General features: G+C 39.8%; 1 protein-coding gene across 6 annotated transcripts in view; it reads left to right on the top strand.

The window, feature by feature from the left end:
* Positions 1-16,066, top strand: part of SYNJ1 (synaptojanin 1) — a gene marked incomplete at its 5' end in the record, with an annotated part of 85,432 nt that extends 69,366 nt beyond the window's left edge. For 2 of the 6 annotated variants that reach the window (XM_079705444.1, XM_079705442.1), the window contains 6 exons: positions 1,640-1,849; positions 3,163-3,270; positions 7,096-7,166; positions 8,820-8,928; positions 9,188-9,381; positions 15,248-16,066. In XM_079705444.1, coding sequence (XP_079561570.1) covers positions 1,640-1,849; positions 3,163-3,270; positions 7,096-7,166; positions 8,820-8,928; positions 9,188-9,381; positions 15,248-16,045 — 1,490 coding nt within the window. In that variant the 3' untranslated portion in view covers positions 16,046-16,066. Of the gene's footprint in view, positions 1-1,639; positions 1,850-3,147; positions 3,271-3,825; positions 3,865-5,595; positions 5,644-6,925; positions 6,965-7,095; positions 7,167-8,819; positions 8,929-9,187; positions 9,382-15,247 lie in introns of all 6 variants that reach the window. The other 4 variants (XM_079705440.1, XM_079705439.1, XM_079705441.1 and 1 more) reach the window with 4 other exon arrangements.
* Between the last annotated feature and the right edge of the window lie 5,690 nt (positions 16,067-21,756).

Here is a 21,756-nt window from a genome sequence, read left to right as displayed (position 1 = left end):
TGGCTAAGGTGGGGGAAAGAGAGAGGAAGGCAGCTGCTCCAGGGAGTGTTATTTTGAAATGCAGACGCTTGAGAACGCTTAGTGCTGATGGAAAGGGCTGACGCCCCTGGGGAGGGGCAGGGCGGAATGAGCGGCAGAACATGGTCCCTGGGGAAACAGGGCTGGGCAGAACCCCACTGTTTCCATCCACACATACCTGAGTGCCGACCACGTGGTTAGGCTCCAGTTGGGGGCCAGGTTGTTGAAGAGAGGGAGTCCCATCTTAAGACTTCCCTTTTCTCTGTGAAGTTTAAAGAGTGGGGCAACTCATGGTTTCAGGAGAATTGAGAAGGTTCAAGATGAAGCTCCTGAGAAGGGGTCAGAGGGAGAGCCAGCCAGGAAATGGTGGAATTACCAGGCAGCCCTGGGAGCCCAGGTGAGGCTGAAAACCACAGAGTTAACGTGGCTTCAGTCATCGGGGCCAGGTGGTTGTCTCTGGCTGCAGCACCCAGCAGCCCAGGTGCACAGTTATGGAGAGGTTAGACAGTGGAACTGATGCAGGCGCGATGGAAGAATAGTGCCGGAGGGGGACGGCCGAGGTGAGGAACCAGAGGATGTGAAGACAGATGCAGAGACGCAAAATCAAAGGCCTGGATCCTGGTGAAGTCAAAAGAGCAAAGAGTAACTGAGGGCGAGAGTGAAAGTCTGGGAAGTGGTGGTCAGAGTGCAGTGTTCTGAGTTCACTGTTTCAGAGGTACTGCAGTTCCAAGGGGCATATGTGTCAGGAGCGGAGGAGAGCATCAGCAGGGAAAAGACATCAGGTTGTTGATGGGCTGACCACATGGACTTCGATGTTGCCCAGAAAGATGGTAGGAGCCAACTTACCGGCTTGCTCTCTCCTTAGTCCTCAGTGAATGGGTTCAAGAGACCAGAAGGATGGATGTTGGAGATTATGGCAGCAGGCGGGGGTTGAGGGTGCTACATAAATTCGTGATGGCACAGCCTCAAAGAAATAGGCCTTTTTGTTCAGGGTTGGAAGATTGAGTTCTGCAATTGGAATTGGGTTGCAAGGGGCACCCTGACCCCACTTTCCAACCCTAAGGAAAGAGGAGGTGAGGAGACCTCAGGGGAGAACCAACTCCCCCCTGTTGTGTATATGTCAGGTTGGGGGAGTACAGGGGACAGAGTAGGGAGGAGACTTCTGGGGAAGGTGTGTGGCTGCGTGAGAGCCTGTCTACTGCAAGGGCAGGACCTGAGTTGAGGGCACTCGGGAGCGGGCAGTTCCACTGGCGAGAAGGAAGGTTTGGAGGGAGAGCATTAAGCTTCCGAGTCAGCCAGCACTGAGACAGCTGCCCAGTGGAATAGTGAAAGCTCTGGAGTCAACCCAGCTGCAGGTGTTCGTCACCACTGGCCTCCTGTGGCTCTGAAACAGAAGACTATCTTCAGTTACATTTCCTGTAAGAGCGTTTGTGCTAATTCTACCTTTATACGTATAAAATTTTTATATATGCCCACATGCTTAACCTATATATGTCTGCAGTGTCATAATGTTAAACGTGTTTATTTTATGTATATAACCCCTTAAAGCCTAGATTGGTGAAAAAAAAATCTCTGAGAAGGTTAACATGGTGGTAACTTGGCTGACCTTGCACTTTCTCAGGTGATGTTGATGACTACAGTGCTGAGGTAGAGGAACTCCTTCCTCAGCATCTCCAGCCGTCTTCCAGTTCTGGCCTTGGCACTTCCCCAAGTTCTTCACCCCGGACCAGTCCCTGCCAGTCACCTACCATATCAGAGGGGCCTGTGCCTTCCCTTCCCGTGAGACCAAGTCGAGCTCCATCAAGAACACCTGGGCACCCAGCTTCACAAAGTGTGTATTTAACTTAAAGTTTTGCATGACTTTCCCTGGCTAATGCATTTGATTTTAGACGGTTAAACCTCTGATGCCTTTGCCTCTCCTTTGGAGACCCATTTTTGTTTTAACTTTCATATCCATAGGCTAAAGTGTAGCATGTTTTCTGTGCATACAAAAGAGGAAACTTCGCAGATGGTAAGCCCTAAATGGAAAGGATACTCATCACTGCCACTAGATGAGAATTTTTCTTAGTTCTGTTTCTATGTGGCCAGGCTTGTCCATGTCTTATCATTGATGATTTTCTATCGTTATAGTCAGAACCCATAACTATTCAGGCTTAACTATCTATCTGTACATTACCTAAATTATAATATGAAGCCGAAAGAGACAAATTATATTTTAATTCAACTTGATAGTCATGACTTCTCCAAAGTTGGAAGATTTGTCTCTGGAGGTTGTTACGTTACATGGTTTAGTCACTGTTCCATGCTAACCAATGTCTTCAGAAAATACCTTCCATTTCATAAACTTCTCTAGCTCGCCCATGCTACTCTTAGAGGACTGGCTTCATTCAGTAAATTCAAGATAAGCCAGGGTATAGAGAGAAGAGACACCCTTTTCTTTTTCTTCTCTCTATTGGCCAGTAGACTGCAAATGACTTAACTCACACAGTGCTTCATGCCATCTTTTTTTTTTTAATAATATAACCACTGTCTCTTTTTTTTCGTTTCGGGTGCGTTGGATCTTCGTTGTCGTGCATGGGCTTTCTCTAGTTGCAGCGAGCAGGGGCTATTCTTTGCGGTGTGCGGGCTTCTCATTGCGGTGGCTTCTTTTGTTGTGCAGCACAGGCTCTAGACACGCGAGCTTCAGTAGTTGTGGCACGCAGGCTCGGTAGTTGCGGCTCGTGGGCTCTGGAGCGCAGGCTCAGTAGTTGTGGCACACGGGCTTAGTTGCTCTGCAGCACGTGGGATCTTCCTGGACCAGGGCTCGAACCTATGTCCCCTGCATTGGCAGGCAGATTCTTAGCCACTGCGCCACCAGGGAAGCCCCCTTTGTGCTGTCTTAATAGGGCCGCTTGATAAATCCCCTTCAGCACCTGGGGCCTGGGTAAGAAGTCCACAGAGAGCTAGCCTGGTTGCTCTCATGGTGCCAAAGGTTAATGTAGTAGCAGAACTGCTTATGTTATTGATACCAAAAATGTGTATCATTACACTGTAGTACAAATTTAGAAAATTAGCAAAATAATTTATCGTACGCGTATAGAAGGTACCTTTGTGCTCACATCCACGTGGAACGTGATCCTCTTACCTCAGGTACTTTTTTGGTAGGTTCTCCTGTTGACACTCAGCCCCTGGAGCCCAAGCGGCACCCCCCTCCCCGCCCAGCTGCTCCTCCTGCGCGTCCAGCCCCCCCACAAAGACCGCCTCCGCCTGCAGGTAACAAACCATTTTATTTCCATTTTTCCTCGATTTAAAATCTCCCTCCACTCTGTTTAAAAATGTTTTGCATGTTTCGAACTTCTAGCTTCTAGATTTTACTGTTTTTCTGTCACTGGTGCTACTTCCTCAGTTTTTCTCTAAAAAACGTGGTGGGTGTGACAGAACAGGGAAAAATATTGTTTCTCAACTAGATTCCTGTAACATGTTTTCAGAGCTGACCTTTTACAAGTGTGAAAGAAGGGTTTGTTTTGTTTTTGCTAATGGGGTTGTACTGATTTCTATAAAATGCATGATTAGAACTGAAGAACATACACATACTTATTTACTATAAAGTTTTATATATTTGTTTAAATGTTCTTTTAAAATAAGTATAATGTTGTTTCTACTTAGAAGCATTTGCATTACGTAATAGCTTTTTTATAGCACCGAGACATGAATATGTGGTTTCTACATGATATTTGACATCATGAATGCTATAGTAAATCTTTGACATTTCAGTTCTTTATTTAATGTCATTTCCTTTCTGCTGCACATTCTCTTATGAACCATAAGGGGCTAGGAGTCCTGTACCTGCTAGAAAAGAATTTGGAGGTAACCATTTATATTTGTTGTAATGTATGGATCTTGGTTCATTAATTTTTTTGGAGTTTGATTCCTATAACTGAAAGACATTTTAGGTTTGTTTGATAAAAGTCAAAATGAATGACATTTATATGCCAAGTTAAAAATAGCTCCAAACTTCCATTATATTCCTGTTAAGTAAAAGACTAGAGCTTGGTTTCATTAGTGAATAGAATTAACAAGAACTTCCATTTCCCAGATAGAGGTGAATTACTCATCAAGGCCTGATATACTTTTTCTTAACAAATACGGTCAATTTGGTTACAAAGATTTAATTCCCCCAAATCATACTACTTTCAAAAGTGATTCAGGCACAGTGAATATAGAATGTTTCCCAAGTATTCGATTATATTAGATTGTATTAGAGCTCTAGTACATTCCCTTGCCAGTAGCCTGTGGATTAGCAAAGTGTCCTAGAAATGCAATTTAAAGTTAAAATAATTATCTGAAATATAGCTTTCATTTTGCATGGCTTTATCATAACTTGTCATAACATTCATGCCTCATTTTTAAAATGTAAGAACAATTTTCTTTTATATATTTCAATAAGGAAATTGTTACTAACACATGGGTCACTTTTTGTTAAAAGTGTAGTTTACTTGGTTTACATGAAAATTCTCACAGAGCGTAGATGGAGGTATACATTTGACAAGCTTATTTAATCTAATTCTCAGGAAAGGCTGAGGTAAGATATTTCAGTCCCACAGAAGACCTTTTACAAATCCAGTTTTAATATCATGAAGGCTCACTATACACATGCAGTTGGTCTTTCTAGTCTAGCTGCCTAAGGACATTGCGGACCGACTCGTGTGTTGTTACAGATTGTCTTTGCTGTGTGTAGATTTTAATGACTTTGTATAATAAGGGTAGCAAAGTTATTTCAGCACTGCGGCTTCTGCAAAATACTGCTGGAGTATAACTTTTCCATTGACTTACAGAAAACATTAATTTTTCCCGTTTCAAACTTGTGCTTTTATTTATAGTTATAATAGACTTTTATTTATTTTCTCCTTCAATTAGGAAAACAATCTATAGAAAATAAGTTGCTAAATAAATTTGTGAAAAGTTATACATGTTAGCAGCTCAGTGGCTTACTTAGAAATCTGGTTTAATTTTTAAAAATCGCTTCTCTTCACAATTCTTTTGTAGACAATGTTCGCAGTGTATTTTTTTTAACCCTATAAACCAGTAACAGCTTGAAGGCAATAAGCTGAGAGAAAGTAATTACAGTACTTTTAGGGTTTTTTTTTTTTAAATAATGCATCAAAAACTAACTTCTAAGAGACTAATATAGTCTCAGAGTTTTCATATGAAATCGGAACTTTAAGATTTTTGTTCCTTTTTGACTGGCAAATATTGGAGCTTTTATTAGTGATTTAACTCTGAATATAAAGACTGAGATGATCATAAAGCAAAGGCTTTCATTACACATATTTTTCAGTTCCCTACTGCTAGTAATGTCAGATATACAAAGCAAACTGTCCTTCTCTTTCATTCTAACTGTGGAAAGGGCCAGACTCAGGTTTGGGCCAGGCATCTAAAGTCACTTTGGTTTGTATTGATATCTTTGAAGAAATTTAAGACAGTGAAAGAACTTTTTTGCAAAAGTAAGCTTAACTCAGAAATTGTTTTGTGTGCCTGCCTTTCATTCTGTGCTACGGGCCCTGAACAATATACAGCTTCTGTTCTTTCTCTAAAAAGGTATTGGAGCCCCTCCCAGTCCTGGGGTAGCTAGGCGAGAGATGGAAGGTAACAAGACTTCTGCATCATAGAAATGGATCCCTCGTCTTATTTCTAAATGTCAGCCCCTCCAGTGTTTAAAGGCATACCGAGTCTTTTCTTGGTCCAACTCTAAACTCCCCCTCCCACCTTATGTATACCTTGGAACTTTGTATCTTTTTTCTCTTTCCATTCTGTGTTGTATATAGTTTCTAATGGGTGTCCATTTAATTTCTGCACAGTTCTCATGTTGTTTTGCACTCTGTGTTGTATATATTTCATATATCCTTTGGATGTGAAATGATTGTACAATGTTATTTTAAGAAGAATGCCTTCAAAATTCTTTTCAGAATAAGTCAAATGTTTAGAAATGTACTATACTAACTCTGGAGTTTTAAAAATTAATAATTGTAATTAAACCTTATTAATTCAGGTCCAAGAATATAGTGTTTTTGGATGATTTCAGATAACAGAAATGTTTTAATGTATAATGACGCTGAACTAAATTTGCTTAAAAGGCTATAAAAACTAGAAGCCATTCATTAAGATTATAGTTCTTAAAAAGCTGATGGATTTCATACAACAATCACACTTGAATTTCCTTTCAAAAAGAATAAATATGAGATGCAGGGCTCAATAGTGTCCCCTAACCCCTTTTGGCCCCAAAAGTAGTTTATTTCATTTCATCCTTTTACTACCTTTCTAATGAGTTTGAACCGTAGTTTAACATTGTCTTGCATAAGGCAGATATTTGGTAATGCGATGTGCCTGTCTTCTACCTTCATCGCAGGATTTTGCTATAGAAATCCCAAAGATCCCATCGTGAGATTCCTTTATCCATAATGACCTCTACAGCGTGAAGCCCTGAAACAGTGCCATTAGGTGCTTCTTGTGTGACTCGGAAAATGTAGTGCTGTCTGTTTGCTCCGGAGCTGCTTGTCCACCAAGCTCTGGGAAACGGCGGGGCTGCATCTTGTGACCATCCCCCTAAGCTGACCATGTGTTTTCAAGGTTCACAGGAGAGAGCTCTGTTGGGAAAGTCACCTTAAAAGTGACCTTCTGAATGAGGTCTCAGACCAAGTGCTAAGCTGGCTCCCATGAATGTCACTCTCAGTATCCTAATTTTTCTCTTTTGGGGGATATTTCCTCCAGAGCTGATAATACCCTTCATCATTATCTAAAGCAAAGTACTTTTGTTTCCATCTCATGCCCCCATTTCTGCTGGTAATGAAACAGAACAGCCAGCCAGTGTTATGCAATATGGCTTGATTGTTTACTTATGACTAATTTTTTTTTCTTTCCTGCTTCAAAGCACCCAAAAGCCCTGGAACGACACGGAAAGATAATATAGGTAAAAACACTTGAATTCAGCTTAACCTTAAAACTGGACCGTGAATAGACACTTGGGATATAAGTACATGGTTTCTTGTTTCTTTCTTTTTTAAAAAAACTGAAATACATGGTGCGATGTCTTTGTTCCAGGACGCAATCAGCCTTCACCTCAAACAGGACTCACAGGCCCAGGACCTGCTGGATACAGTACAGCCAGACCGGTAGGCAGCACCTCGCCTGGGAGCCAGGAGGTCTAGGTTCTAGGTCCCAGTTTGCTGCTGATGAAATGTGTTATCTTGAAGAAATCATGGGGCCCATTAAGGCCCCAGTTTCCTCAACTCTAAAATGGGGAATTGCGCTTGACGCTCTCCAAGGTACCTTTCAACACTAAGAGTATTTTAACATCCTCTTCAAAAGTAACTCAACATACTTCCTTATTTGAATAAAAGTGATACAATTAAGTAGTTACAGTCGCTACATAAATATCTTAGGATCTCTATATGAGGAAGTGATGTTTTGGGGCAACTTTTTATATTATCTGAGTAATTCTTCAATCAGAAGGATTTTAAAATTAGATTTCAGAAAACCCATTTATGATAGTCGGTCAACTAAAACTGGTTCTAAAGGTATTAAAAGCAGGAGAGCAGACGGCATTGCAGTGCTTTTCCCTGTGTTGTGAATCTGTGGTTTTCTGCATGTTTATCAGTGTTCTCTTATACACAGAATTATCCTCTTATTCACCTAAGTGAAAATTTTCTCTGGGATAGAACAATAACTTAAAGGAAAAAAAAAAGAACGAAAGAAAACAGAAACCAGGATCAGTCTAGTGGAGCCTGGGACTGTTGGGAGGCCTCCAGCTGAAGAGTAAGAAGTGGGAACTGTGACTGTAACTGGAAATTAAGAAACTTCTGCTAATGAAACTACTTCTAATTTCTAAGAAATCCTCATAAGATTTATAAGATAGAAATACTTCGTTCTTTCTCTTGTAGCTTTCTATTTAACATCCAACTTAAAGGCCTTTTTCTATATATAACATCACACTCCAAAGTAAAATGTCTGTGGAGTATACCTAAAGGTAGCCATTACCCACTCTCCTTTTTTCCAAAGAAGGGGAAATTGCTATCCATCGATTCTACCACTTCCCACAAAGTACTTCCTTTACTTAATACTGTAAGAATAAAGAAGGAAAGTCAGAATTTTGTGAGATAACATTCATAACTTTTGCTTAAAATAAGGAGTATTGGGGGCTTAAAGTCTTCGGCAAACGTGTGAAAATAGAAGAGACATTTTTCACCAGTGTGTCTTCCAGTGTATTTATTTTAGCATATCGAGTAAGCCACTCAAGAGGTTTTACATCTGTGTTTAAAAAAAAAGACCTCGGCATGGTTTTTCATAAGCCACTTAGTTACACAGTGTATGTCCCTCTCCACGTCCTCATGACCTGTAATACCATCCCCGTTGCCCATTAAGGCAGCATCACACAGGATGAAGAGCACGGCCCTGCAGCGGGTCAGACCTGAGTCTGGCTCCTGGCTCTACTTTCTAGCTCTGTGGCTTTGGGAAAGTGGTGTACATTTCTTCATCTTCATTTATAATAGAGATGATAAAAGAATACCTACCTCTGAGGGCCATTTGGACAATGAAATGGAAATGCCTACACAGTGCTTAATTAACACAGCACCTGGCACACAGTAAATAGTGGAAAATTAAAAGGAAGATTTTTAAAACTTATGACGATGTGGCTATAAATAGAGAGCCGTTAAAATGACAAGAGGCTGAGGAAATGAGATGAGATGCAAAAGCAAATATTTTCACCAAATCTTATCTGTTGAAAATAAGTTAAATATCTCAATGGTTACGTTTTCCATTTTTAGATTATTCCACCCCGTGCTGGAGTGATCAGCGCCCCCCAGAGCCATGCTCGGGTGTCTGCTGGAAGACTGACTCCTGAAAGCCAAAGCAAACCATCAGAAGTACTGAAAGGTAGGCCCTGTATTAGAAACAGCAGTGCTGTTCAGTATTCTTTCCCTTTTTCTTTTTCTTTTCCTTTCTGCGGTCTCCCGCTTTTTACAGCTTAATCAAATTGGGATAGCCTTGTGTCTTTCCTTATGCCACAAGAAATGAGGCTGCTTGGGGCCAGGGGTGGGCAGGACAGGGACTAGAATCCTTTACATTTCACTAAAGGAAGGATAAAAAGTGGTTTTCTAGAAAACACCTAACATCTGGAAGTGACTTTTTTTAGGGCCAGCTCTTCTTCCTGAACCGCTGAAGCCTCAGGCCGCCCCTCCTGTGCAGCCTTCTCTGGCCCCGCCGGTTCAGCAGATGCGGGAGCCTCTTGTCCCGGTGGCCACACCTATGCCTCAGTCTGCCCCGCAGCCGCCCCCTCGGAGCAGGTCGTCCCACAGCTTGCCTTCTGAGCCTTCAGTGCAGCCGCAGGTAAGTCCTGCCAGCCGGCAGAAGATCATCTGGACGCTTCTGTGAGGGTTTTGGCTTATTTTTTGTTTTGTTTTGTTTTTCTGTTTTTCTTTTTTTACTGAGGTATATTTGATGCCTTTGGTATAGTCTTTGAACATACTTATTTTAATTATTAGCTTAAGAAATAAACAAATATGAGGTTCACTTTTAACAAATGTTTGTCTTTTGGTAGACAAACATTTAATCGCATGTTCAGATATGACTTCAACGGGCGAATGTCATTGGACATCTCAAACCAGTCACACAACAGATGCATGGTTTGGCTGTTTGAGGTTTGGGGTTTTTGTTTGTCTAACCTGTGGCCTGGATCAAGGGTTCTCAGAGAGTGACCCTAGATTAGGGATCGTTAAGGAATTCCAAGCAGCTCCCAGGCTGTTTTATTTTGTTAATGTTTAAAGTGTTGGTGACTTTCTGGTTTTTTTATGCATAATTTACTTTGGGTAGTTAATGAATTAGGATGGACAATAATGATTTATTTTCTTATTGCTCACAGTTAATAAATTAGTTTTGGCTTTTACTTCCTGGAGAGAGAGGCAGTCAGATCACTCCTGACCACTGGCAGTAGAGTTAATTTCCAGTAACCCCCTTATTCCTCCTCATGCCACACAGCTAGCTCTTTTCTGGGGTGGAGCCGGCACTGGGCTTCCTCAGGGATCTCTAACAATTTCAGACACTATTGGATCAGTTTAGAAGTTTTGGGCGTGCAGCAGCAGGCTTATTCACCAAAGTGAAAACCATCAAAATAATGTTATCTCATGAGTGTCACACAGAAAACAGTGCCATTGCACTGTTGAGGATGCTGAAGATGTATAATAATTGTAGAAATCCTTCCAACGATAAATATCCATTATTTTCTCTCTGCCAATCAACTTTTAGTGCATCATGAATTTTTTCTTCTCATTTTCTTGTGAGGTGTACTATTGTATTTTTTTTTAATGTAATTGGAGGGCAAGAAACTTTCAAAGTAGCCGTATCTTAGAGCTTTGTATTACTGTTTTAGGACAGAAAGTGATCATGAATTTCATAGTAAAAGTGAACCCTGATTCCTAAAACTCTATACATGTTTTCAGTATTGAAAGTAGGTATGGTACTCTGAACAATTTCAGAAAGAACACACTTCAAGTAAGATTGCGATTCTCAGTAGAAAGTCATCTTATGACACAGAAATACTACAGGATGAATATTCCAGTGACTGCCATATATCATTTTCTTAGGTCATTTTTCAACTTATTTTGCTTTCTGATTTTCATTGGAATGGGTGTGGTAATTTGGTGACAGACAGCAAGCCCATGCTTTGTGTGTGGCTCAGTAGATTGTGTTCTTGACTCTTGTATTCTGTTCATCAAAACTATGAAAGATGTTTGTTTTAAACCTTCTTTTTGCCTCAATCACTGATACCAAATTCCTCTGCACATTATATACACAGACACACTTTTCTTTTGGGTGAGTGGGGTCTTGTTCATGTCTTTGTGACTGTCTTTGTGAAGGATCACAAAGTGGTTAGTTTCCTCCTTGGAGCTGACAACGCTGAGGGGCCGGAAGGAAAGGGAAGTATTTTACCTTTTGTGCCTTTTGAACTTTGAACCATAAGAATAATACCTATTCAAAAAATAATAGACATTTAAAAATTTTTTTAATCTTCTGTAGTGGCTATAAGTTGAAAAGGATGAGATAGTAAAATATGACATTTGATATTTTGGTAATGATATGAAATAGTCTTAGAATTGAACACTTAGTAATTTTTACAAGTCTTTATCAATTCTGCCAAAAATCTACAAGGTATTTAAAACATAAAAACACATATGACCCAGCTTTACTTTTTATTACTATTTAAGTGTCCTTTGATTCTATAATTCTATATAGAAAAAATTCTTCTAATTCATATGATTATACAACATGTTATATATCCTTTACAAAATGTGAAAATGCCTCACCTATTTGACTTCCAACATCTTAGTCATCTGATTATCAGCTAAAAACCAGAAGTCAGGAATCCAATGAGAAGTAAAATAATAGCATCATGGCTATACTATTAACGTGATTGCTGACAGTGAGGGAAGAGACCAAGTAGAAAATCTCAGCATTCTGGATCAATTGAATACCCTCCCTGTGTATCTTAGTATAAACCCATTCCTATTTCCTATCCTGTGCCAAAGCTGATACATCAAGGTCATCAGGGAAGCATTAAATTCAGGAGTCTCATGTTTTGTAGGCAGGAAACTCTAGTAATACTTAATATATTTTAGAATGGTGTCTCTCTAAATTGTCAAAGTGAGTTTTGGTATTTTGAAATAAGGTGAGCTTTAAATATTGGGGAAGATTTGCTCAAACTGTTCCTTGAGAATACTGTAATTTTTAAAAGTACTGCTATATTATGAAAAGATTATGATTTCATTTTTAAACAACAAAAAGAGGATCCAGTTTCTTACCTTATTGTACCTTCCAGCTCATAAATTATGAAGTGAATTAATGGTAGTATCACCCTTCAGAAAAGCTGAGTAATATAGAACAAGCCTGGATCCTGACCATTTGTTAAATACCATTTTTCACTTTTTTGCAAAGTGATGCCATTTTGTACATTTTCTCTAATGGTGGTAAACCCACAGACTATCTTAAGGCTGTGTCCTACTCTTCTTGGGCTGCCATAACAAAATACCATAAACTGGGTGGCTCAAACAGTAGAAATTGGTTCTCTCACAGTTCTGGAGGCTGGAAGTCCCAGATCAAGATGCCACCGTGGTTGGGTTCTGGGCTGTTTTCCTGGCTTGCAGACAGCTGCCTTCTTGCTGTGTGCTCACATGGCCTTTCCTTGGTGCTTGCACGAGGAGAAAAAGAGCAAGCCCTCTGGTGCGTCTCTGCCTAAGGGTGCTAATTCCATCGTGAGGGCCCCACTCCCATGACCTCATCTAACCCCAGTTACCTCCCAAAGGCCCCATCTCCAAAGACCATCACTTTGCGGGTTAGGGCTTTCAACATACGAATTTGGGGTGGGGGGGGCGACATAAACATTTCATCCATAACAGGCCGCTTCAGATATTTTAGAGCTTCCAAACCCTATTTGGAATATTATTTTTGGAATAACCACTTTGAACTAGTTAGTAATCAACCTCAAACAAAATTAAAGTTTGAACACTAATTCAACAATACATTTTTCATTCAAAATGACAGAAGAAACTGGAATTGTCTCTTGATCTTATGCTATGACCTGCAAATATCCCTGCCCTTGGATTTTGTGTATAATATAGAAATAAAAGTATTTTGAAGGCTGAATTGTTAGGGTTGTTGGTTGGTCTCCGATTGTCCTCCTAACTCTTTCCTTTGATGTCTGTGTTCCCTTTCTCAAAGCAGGAGCAACCATCAGGGTAACAGGTATTGGATTATTTCTCAATCTTATATGTGCTTTTCATCTGTCTTTTAGCACATTAGATGTATGAATCTTTTGCTTCATACATCTAAATTTTCACTCATTTTAAAAACCACCTGTCCACATTAATAAATTCTATTATCATACCATAAAACCTGCTTTTTTTCTTAGTATTTTGAATTTTTAGGAACCACTTTAGTTCTCGCTAATGCTTTCCCATTTTTTTTGCTTTGTTTTTTACAAAAATTAACAAGACTAAGAAGTTTAACTTCAAGAACGTAAGCTTTAGGTATATAGAAGTGTATTTGGCAAAACCAAAAAGGTGCTTGGTTTTAACAATGGCATAATTACATAAATACAAAATTCAATTTTTTTCCTGAGATTTCTTTTGGGAAATTAAAAAAAATAATTTTAGTAGTGCAATTCTTTTTCGTAAGGAAGAATTGATGATTTACAAAGATGAAAGTTAATGTAGCAGGATTGTTTAAGGGCCTTTCCAACACCCTTCTCTGTAAAAATACCTTCGTCATTAATGTCAAGTCATCACAAATCCTGCTTAGGTATATATAAATTAATTCTAATGTAATGAATGATGGTGTGGCTCTCATTATAATTTCAAGTCTGATTGGGCAAAAGGATCCTGTTCCTATCAAATTACCCTCTAACTTATTTTGAAAGAAAAAATTTTAATATATGAAAATAAAGATATTTAAATGTATAGCATTTATTTGGCAAGGGCCTACTATTCTAAGCTGTGCAAGCATAAACGTCTTACCTGTAATGTCTGTGTCCTGGACTCTTGTATCTACCATGGGAGAATTGGGGCCCAGGCCCAATCAAGTACTTCTGTTTTGTTATATGAACCATAAATAATCCAGACATTATTGGTAATGTAGAGCTAATAGTAATTTTATGACATCTGTAATAAATTTGTCTCTCAAGTACTTTAATACACTTAGAATACAGTTTAGAATCTGTGACAAGTTTACTCTTCAATCTTGTACAAATTTATTGCCACATTAAGTTTAAAGAAAAACATATTTGTTTATTCATTTATAAAGTATGTTCTAGATCAGTTGAATAAAACAGATACTAGAGAGTGATTCACCTATGAAGTTATCCACACTGTTTCCTTTTGCAAATGAACAGCCTTCCCTATTCTTAAGCCCCAAGTTACTGTTTCATAAGATGCAGTTACGTTTTATTGGGACTGCTGCTCTTTTTTTCAACGTATTTCATGAATGTTTAGTTATTTGCTTTAACAACGATCTAAATTCATTTTGGGTCATGCTCTGTTTTGTTATGTTGCAAGTCTTGAGCTAAAATTCTCCCTCCCCTGTCCTTTTCAGCCCAAAGGTTTGTTTTCTTACCTTTAATTTGGCATAAATATCCAAGTCATCTACCTAGTTTTAATAATTATGTAGGTTTTTAAAAATTATTAAAATGAAGTTCCTGATGAGCCAAGTTTCTCATAAGGCCAGGCCCCCAGTTCTGTTACCCGTAGAGGAAGTTGGCCGTGCTCAGTCCCACAGCCATGCTCCACTGCAGCCGGCTTCTTTGTGAAGTAGGCACCCAGGGCAGATTTTTCATGACTGTGAAGTAATTCCGACCCCTCCTCCTGCCAGTAACAGTTCGCAGCCAACTCTGTCACGTAGAGAGGACTGTGCACCCTCTGGGCACAGCTTCATTTTGGTTTAAGAATTAATATACCAAATAGAAAATGGGACTCCTCCCACCACCCCATTTTAAACAATCATTGCATTTGATTGTTAACAAATGTATCCGTTTTGGAACATTTTTACAAGATGAAGGAAGGTCAATTAAGGAATACTGTCACATTACTCACAGAGTTTATCCTGCAAAGGAGAACTTACATTAAAAAGCAAAGGATGCTTTGGAAATTTATTTATCCAAGTAGAAAAGGAAAAGATGTGTTGTTTTCAGCTGGTGAATACAAATATACTAATAAAATTAATTTTCATCCATAAACTTGAATTTCCATATTTAAATCTCAATGAAAATATATTTAAAAGAACAGTGAAACCACATCATCATCATAGATGGGTGCTGGAAGTTTATATATAGAGATTTCGCATAAGTTCTAAAGATGAATTTCTTCAGTTTGTGTGAACATCTGATAGAACTGGGCATGAGCAAAACTCATCTGCTAATTCTGTACAGTTCTCCATTTTACCATATCAATACTTGCATGGATAAAATAAGCTCTGTTTAATAAAAGGACTTATTTATTTAGTAGGGAGTTTTTAAAAAATCATATTTTAGCTGTGTTATCTTACTTAAACCACCAGAGTAACAAGCCACACAAAGCTGCTTTTTATTTTCTAAATTTGTATACTTCCCCGCCCCCCTCCGAAAATGAAGAATAATTGAGACAGGAAGAATAGGGGGTATTCAAAGTAAATATATTGCTTTTTGGTTGATTATTCAGTGCTCTCTCTCTAGGTAAAAACAAACGGGGTCTCCGCCATCAGACTGGACTCGCCGTTAAAGACTGACCCATTTGAAGACCTGTCATTGAACCTGCTTGCTGTATCAAAGGCTCAGCCATCTGTTCAAACCCCAAACCCAAAGGGGTTGATTCCATTGCCTTCTGCAACCCTAAGTAACACAAATACTTTGAGTTCTGTAAGCCGCATGCCGACAATACCTCCAATTCCAGCCCGGAGTAAATCCCAGGAAAACACGCGATGTTCTCCAAACCCATTCACTGAGAGCTCGAGCAGCACAAATCCTTTCACCGACAGGACTGCCGCTCCCAGAAACCCCTTTAGAGCTGAATCTCAAGAATCAGAGGCCGCTTCGTGGTTCTCCGAAGAAGAGCCCGTTGCTCAGAGTCCTTTCCCTTCTCTGCAGCCTCTCAGACAGAACAGTAGCAAGCCTTCATCTTCACTGGATGGCTTTGAGGACAGTTTTGGTCTGCAGGGCCCACCTAAACTAAAAAGCAGCAACCCCAAAGGATGGGTAACCTTCGAGGAAGAAGAGGACTTTGGTGTGACAGGAAAGTCAAGGCCCACTTGTCCAGACCTACTGGGTGATCAGCCGAGTTCGTCTTCTGGCTCCAAGGTGACCTTTAGTGATGACTGGAATAAAGGTACCAGTGTCTCTTTCTGTGTGTTGCCAGCAAGAAGACCACCTCCGCCTCCTGTCCGTCTGCTCCCACCTGGCACCACCCCTCCAGCAGACCCTTTCACAGCCTTGGCCTCTAAGGCATCACCCACGCTAGACTTTACAGAAAGATAATGTTATACAGTAGAAAGCAGTTGTTCTTATAGTTTTGGCAGGGTAGAGCCAAAAGAATTGGGCATTCGTTATTCATTATGTGCAATAAGTAATTGTTAAGTGCACTGATGTTGTCATGAAATACCACTATTTAATGTGTACAAAGTTGGAATATGTGTATATTGGAAATAAGGAAAAATCTTTCTCATTATTAACTGGAATTTTGGTGTGTTTCTGTTTGGATAAATACGAGAGAGTAGAAGCCATAAAAAGTGCTTGAAACTACTTTAGAAAATAGTCCTTATTCAGCAATTCTTTGTCAGTCTCCTTTACAGAATCTCAAAAAGCCCAAACAACTTCTAGCTGACATTACTGCCAGCCCCTTTCATACTTGTTAAAAATTGGTATTTATAAGTATTTACCAAAGAGCTGTCAAACTTATACTGAAACAGAATTTAGAAGGACCTTGCTTAAAGAAAAAAAAAATACGTGTATACACACACGCGCGCGCACACAAATATATACACTTACATATTTGTAAAATACATAATTTAAATTCTAAATCAGCAAATTTTTACGTAAAAATTCGAACATAGTTCCTCTTTCAATATTTCATTATCTAAAGGATGGCTGAACATGAAATTTGGACATTTCATTACTTTTCCTTCTAAAACTAGAATGATCTCACTAGGGAACCACAATCGACCACCGTTCCACACCCATCCCCGTCTGACACGCACACCGCGCACACCCTTGTTACGTGCCACTGCAGCACGTCCGCCAACTTTTCTGGGGGAGGAGCTTCTTGCAGCCGGAAGCGGCGTAGTGTGTGGTTACAGTCGGTCACGTGGACCGACACCGCCGGCCCTTTCAAAACACGCTGGCCCAGAGAGTCGGGAAAGCACGTGCCACCAAGCTCAGTGAAAAGCGTTAGAGCTCAACGTACGCGAAGGCGTCCGCTGCCCACAGCCCCCGCGCGCTTCTCTGGCTGCCTCCGCCCTGGAAGTGGCGAGCGGGACGCAGGCGCCGCCCGGGGCGGACCTGGGATCTACTACTCCTTGTGTGTTCTCTCCCTCTCACGCACTACACGACACATCTGTGATGCTGCTTTACGTTTGTAGAGGCTACACCTCAAATTAGCTGTGGATTTTGTCTCCTGCACTGCCAATATGCAGCTGATCCTGCTTTAATTTTATGAAGACGTACACAGAATGTATACGGAATGTAGTATTTTGATACCATTGAGTAATCCTAATCAGAAAACTCCTCGAGCAATAGTTGTTTTGTTGTCAGTTTAAGATTACCTTTACCCATTATATTAACGTTCGTTTTATACAAAGAGTTGTATATGTCGACCTAAATTCCGTTGTCTGCATTTAACCTTTAAAGATGTGCATTAGCGGAATATCAGAAAAAAGAGTTTCTGGCTAAGAATATGTAAAATGTAAAAGCACAGCAAACTGCATTGCACTTAACCGCATAAAGCAACTGTTAGGAAAAAAGCACTTTTTTAAATACTCAAATGTTATCAGAATACTATGTTTATAAAAGTAACCCTCTCTCTATTAACAGCCAGGATTTGCTGTTAGAAATAACTCGTGAGTTTTATATTGTGCTTTTTGCGGGGGGGGGGCGGTTCTAATCATTTCAGCAGTAGTATATTTTAAACAGCAGTATTACTATAGGCAGTGTGCTTCAAAATGTGAATTAACTTGTTGAAACTGTGGCTTTAACATCTATGTGATTAGTATATATGGTATTCAATATTTGCTCCCCATTAGCAAAATAATTCATCATAAACTTCACTAGTGCAGATTGCAGTTCTGTGAGCAATGTTTCCTATTGAATATAAACTACTGTCTAAAATATACATATCATGTAGCAGCTCAGCCTTTATCAGGAAATTCTACTTGGCAAGTTGCTGAAAAAGTGCACAAAGTTATGAAAGTTGAAGGTCTGCTGCAAATAACTAGCCACTATTCTGTGTATTATTAAAATATTTACCAGTTCTGTTAAAAGCAGAGCAGAAGCTAGACACTAAGGATCTCTTTGTGAATTCTTCATTCTCTATAGTAGATTGCTGTTTATATGTAAGAATTTTATTGCTTATGTGGCATACAGTATTTATAACTATATACTTTATAGAAGTACAGTATTATAGTCAGTGGTATGTAAACCTCTGTACATATCCAGTGAAATGTGCTCTCATATGAAATAAATATACCTGTCTTTACCATATTGACTACTTTGCTCAAAAGGGAGGAATTTTTCTCAGCTATTTTCCTTGAACTTTATATATACGGGTTCGGTGACATTTGGGGATTAATTGTTGTTGTATAATTGGGTATTTTAATTCAAGATCTTATTTTCATCCATTTCACTTCTCTATGTAATATTTCGGCTAAAAGTAAGAAGAAAGCTATTCTGAGATTACTAATCACCATTAAGAAGCCATGCACTTATTCTGCAGGAGAGGCCCTCATGCAAAATCTTGGTGGCTCGAAAATAACACGTGAAGCATGAATGATGATTTTCTAACCCAGAGCAAGAGAAACAGCCTGGGGGGTCAAGGGGAGGCGCAGAAGGGAAACAGGCACACGAGGAGCCAGGCGAAAGAAGAGACCCAAAGTAAGAGACCGAGGCCAGTAGTTCCTGTGAGCATTGCCTTTTTTCAGATTGCCATTTAAAACAATAACCTTGATTCTTAAATCGTTCAGTTACGTTCATTAACCTCTGATTAAGAAGTTACAGATACAGAATAATAGGCTTTGTAAAAACTTTTTATTTTAAGGTAAATTTGTATGCAGTTATAAGAAATAATACAGAGAGATCCCAGTTTCCCAAAACTGGGGAACGACCTTTTACCCAGTTTCCTTCAGTGGCAACATTTTGCAAAACTATAGTACAATACTACGACCAGGACATTCACACTGACACAAGACCTTCCCATCACCACAATGATCCTTCATGTTGCCCTTTTCCCGCTTCCCTCCCATCCTATGCCCCTTTCCTGTGTCCTTAACTTCTGGCAACCACTAACCTATTCTCCATTTCTACAGTTTTCCCACTTCAAGAGTGTTACGTAAATGGAATCATGTGTAACCGTTTGGGATTGACTTTTTTTACTTGGCATAATTCTCTGGAGATTCATCTGGATTGCATGTATCAGTAGTTTGTTTCTTTTTATTGCTGTGTATCAATAGTATTCCATGGTATGGATGTACCACAATTGGGTTAACCATTTGCCCACCCATTGAAGGACATCTGGGTTGTTCCAGTTTGGGGCTATTATAAATGAAGCTGCTATGAACATTCATCTCAGGTTTTTATGTGCACATAAGTTTTCATTTCTCTGGGATAAATGCCCAGCAGTGCAATTGCTGGGTCGTAGGGTGGTTGCATGCTTGGATTTTTTAAAACTGCCAAATTGTCTTCCAGAATGACTGTACCATTTAACATTCCCATCGGCAATTTATGAGTGATCCAGTTTCTCCTCATCCTTGCCTGCATTTGCTGTTGTTACTATCTTTTACTTTAGCCATTTTGGTAGTAAATATTTCATTGTGGCTTTGTGTTTCCCTAATAGCTAATGGTAGTGAACATATTTTCATGTGATATTTGCCATCTAACATCTTCTTTAGTGAAATATCTGTTTGTGTCTTTTGTGCATTTTCTAAATCGATTGCTTTTTTACTATCGTGTTTTGAGGGTCCTTTTTGTATGCTACATACTCCACCTCTGTTGGATATGTGGTTTGCACATATGTCTCCCTGTCTGTAGCTTATCTTTTCAGCCTCTCCACGTGATCCATAGCCAGATCCTGAGCCCCGCAGGTCCACATTTACAGCATGACTGACTGACACAGGAAAACCAAACTCACAAACTCATGTATAAATCAAAATGCCAATTTATTAATGTTAGAAAATTAACATTAATATAAATTATATAATATATAATTAACATAAAAATTAATGTTAGAAAAGTAACATCTGACCACATCAAGATTTCACGAACATGTGGAAATATGGGAGCTCATACACTGTTGGAGAGAGGGCAGACTGGCACATCAGTTCTGGAGAGCAATTTAGCAACATCCAGTAAAGTTCCTATATTCTATCACAACCAATTAGACTTGGAGAGAAACTCTAGGACATGTTGGAGCGGGATGTGCATCGTTTGTAATGGTGAAAACTAGAAAGAAACTAACCATCAAGAGGGGAATAGAGTGACATATTCATAGTGGAATACTATACAGCGGTGAAGTGAATGAAATATTAGTAAATCTCATTATGGAGCCATAAAGCAAGGTACAAAATAATACAGTATGACATTAGTTACATAAAATTTAAAACATGCAAAACAATATTCTCTATTCTTTAGGGATACATATGTGTGTTAATGGTATTTTTAAAAAATTGTTTTTTCAATACAGTAAAAATGTGCTCTTTTCCTCCCTGGCTGCCTGATACCTAGCAGCCATCATGAATGCCCCATTAGTTATCTGTACCAGAGTGTTCATCACTAACGCAGTGCTTCAGCAGATACAAATGGTCATAAGATGCCCTTTACCCTAGAAAGGCAACAGTACCTAAAATATTGAGACAATAAGCTAAAGTACACAAGACCACCCAGATGTCATCTTTGTCTTCAAATTCAGAACCCACTTGGGTGGTGACAAGACCACAGGCTTTGGCATGACTTATGATCACTTAAACCACACTGAGAGGGCTTCCCTGGTGGCGTGGTGGTTAAGAATCCACCTGCCAATGCAGGGGACACGGGCTCGAGCCCTGACCCGAAGATCCCACATGCCGCGGAGCAACAAAGCCCGTGCACAACAACTGAGCCTGCGCTATGGAGCCTGCGCTATGGAGCCCGCGAGCCACAACTACCAAAGCCCGTGCACCTAGAGCCTGTGCTCCACAGCAAGAGAAGCCACTGCAATGAGAAGCCCACGCCCTGCAATGAAGAGTAGCCCCCGCTCACCGCAACTAGAGAAAGCCCGTGCGCAGCAACGAAGACCCAACGCAGCCAAAAATAAGTAAATAAATTTATAAAACAAAAAATAAGAACTACACTGAGAAAAAGCTACACACAGAAGTTGTAAGACATGGCCTGTATGAGAAGAAAAAGACCTAAAGAGAACACTGAAAGGAATGCAACGAAAGAGTAAAGTTTGCAAAGGATTTTGAGATACTAGGGCATTAGTTGCCTTATCCGTGAGAAGTAATACCCTGATCACTTTTTTCTGAGTTTGTTTTTTTCTTTATAACAGTGTTTATATAAACAGCAATTCTTTTTTTTTTTTTTTTTTTTTGCGGTACGCGGGCCTCTCACTGTTGTGGCCTCTCCCATTGCGGAGCACAGGCTCCGGACGCGCAGGCTCAGCGGCCATGGCTCACGGGCCCAGCCGCTCCGCGGCATGTGGGATCCTCCCAGACCGGGGCACGAACCCGTGTCCCCTGCATTGGCAGGCGGACTCTCAACCACTGCGCCACCAGGGAAGCCCAACAGCAATTCTTTATTAAAAAAAAAAAAGTAAATCTAAGAGGACTACAAAGGCAAATATCAGTGCTGACAAAGATTAAAGATGGTGCAAGGGCTCGATCTGTGACAGTCTGGCAGATTTTCCACCAGATATGTAGTTGATAACTACGTATTTAAACAAAACTGAGTGGCCAGTACAAACATGGGTTTTCTATACTTTTCATTCATTTTATATTATTAAAAAT

The sequence above is a fragment of the Hyperoodon ampullatus genome (genome assembly GCF_949752795.1).
Source record: "Hyperoodon ampullatus genome assembly, chromosome: 5".
Classification (NCBI taxonomy): domain Eukaryota; kingdom Metazoa; phylum Chordata; class Mammalia; order Artiodactyla; family Ziphiidae; genus Hyperoodon; species Hyperoodon ampullatus.
The sequence above is the reverse complement of the archived record's forward strand: the minus strand, read 5'-3'. Positions and strand labels throughout refer to the sequence as shown.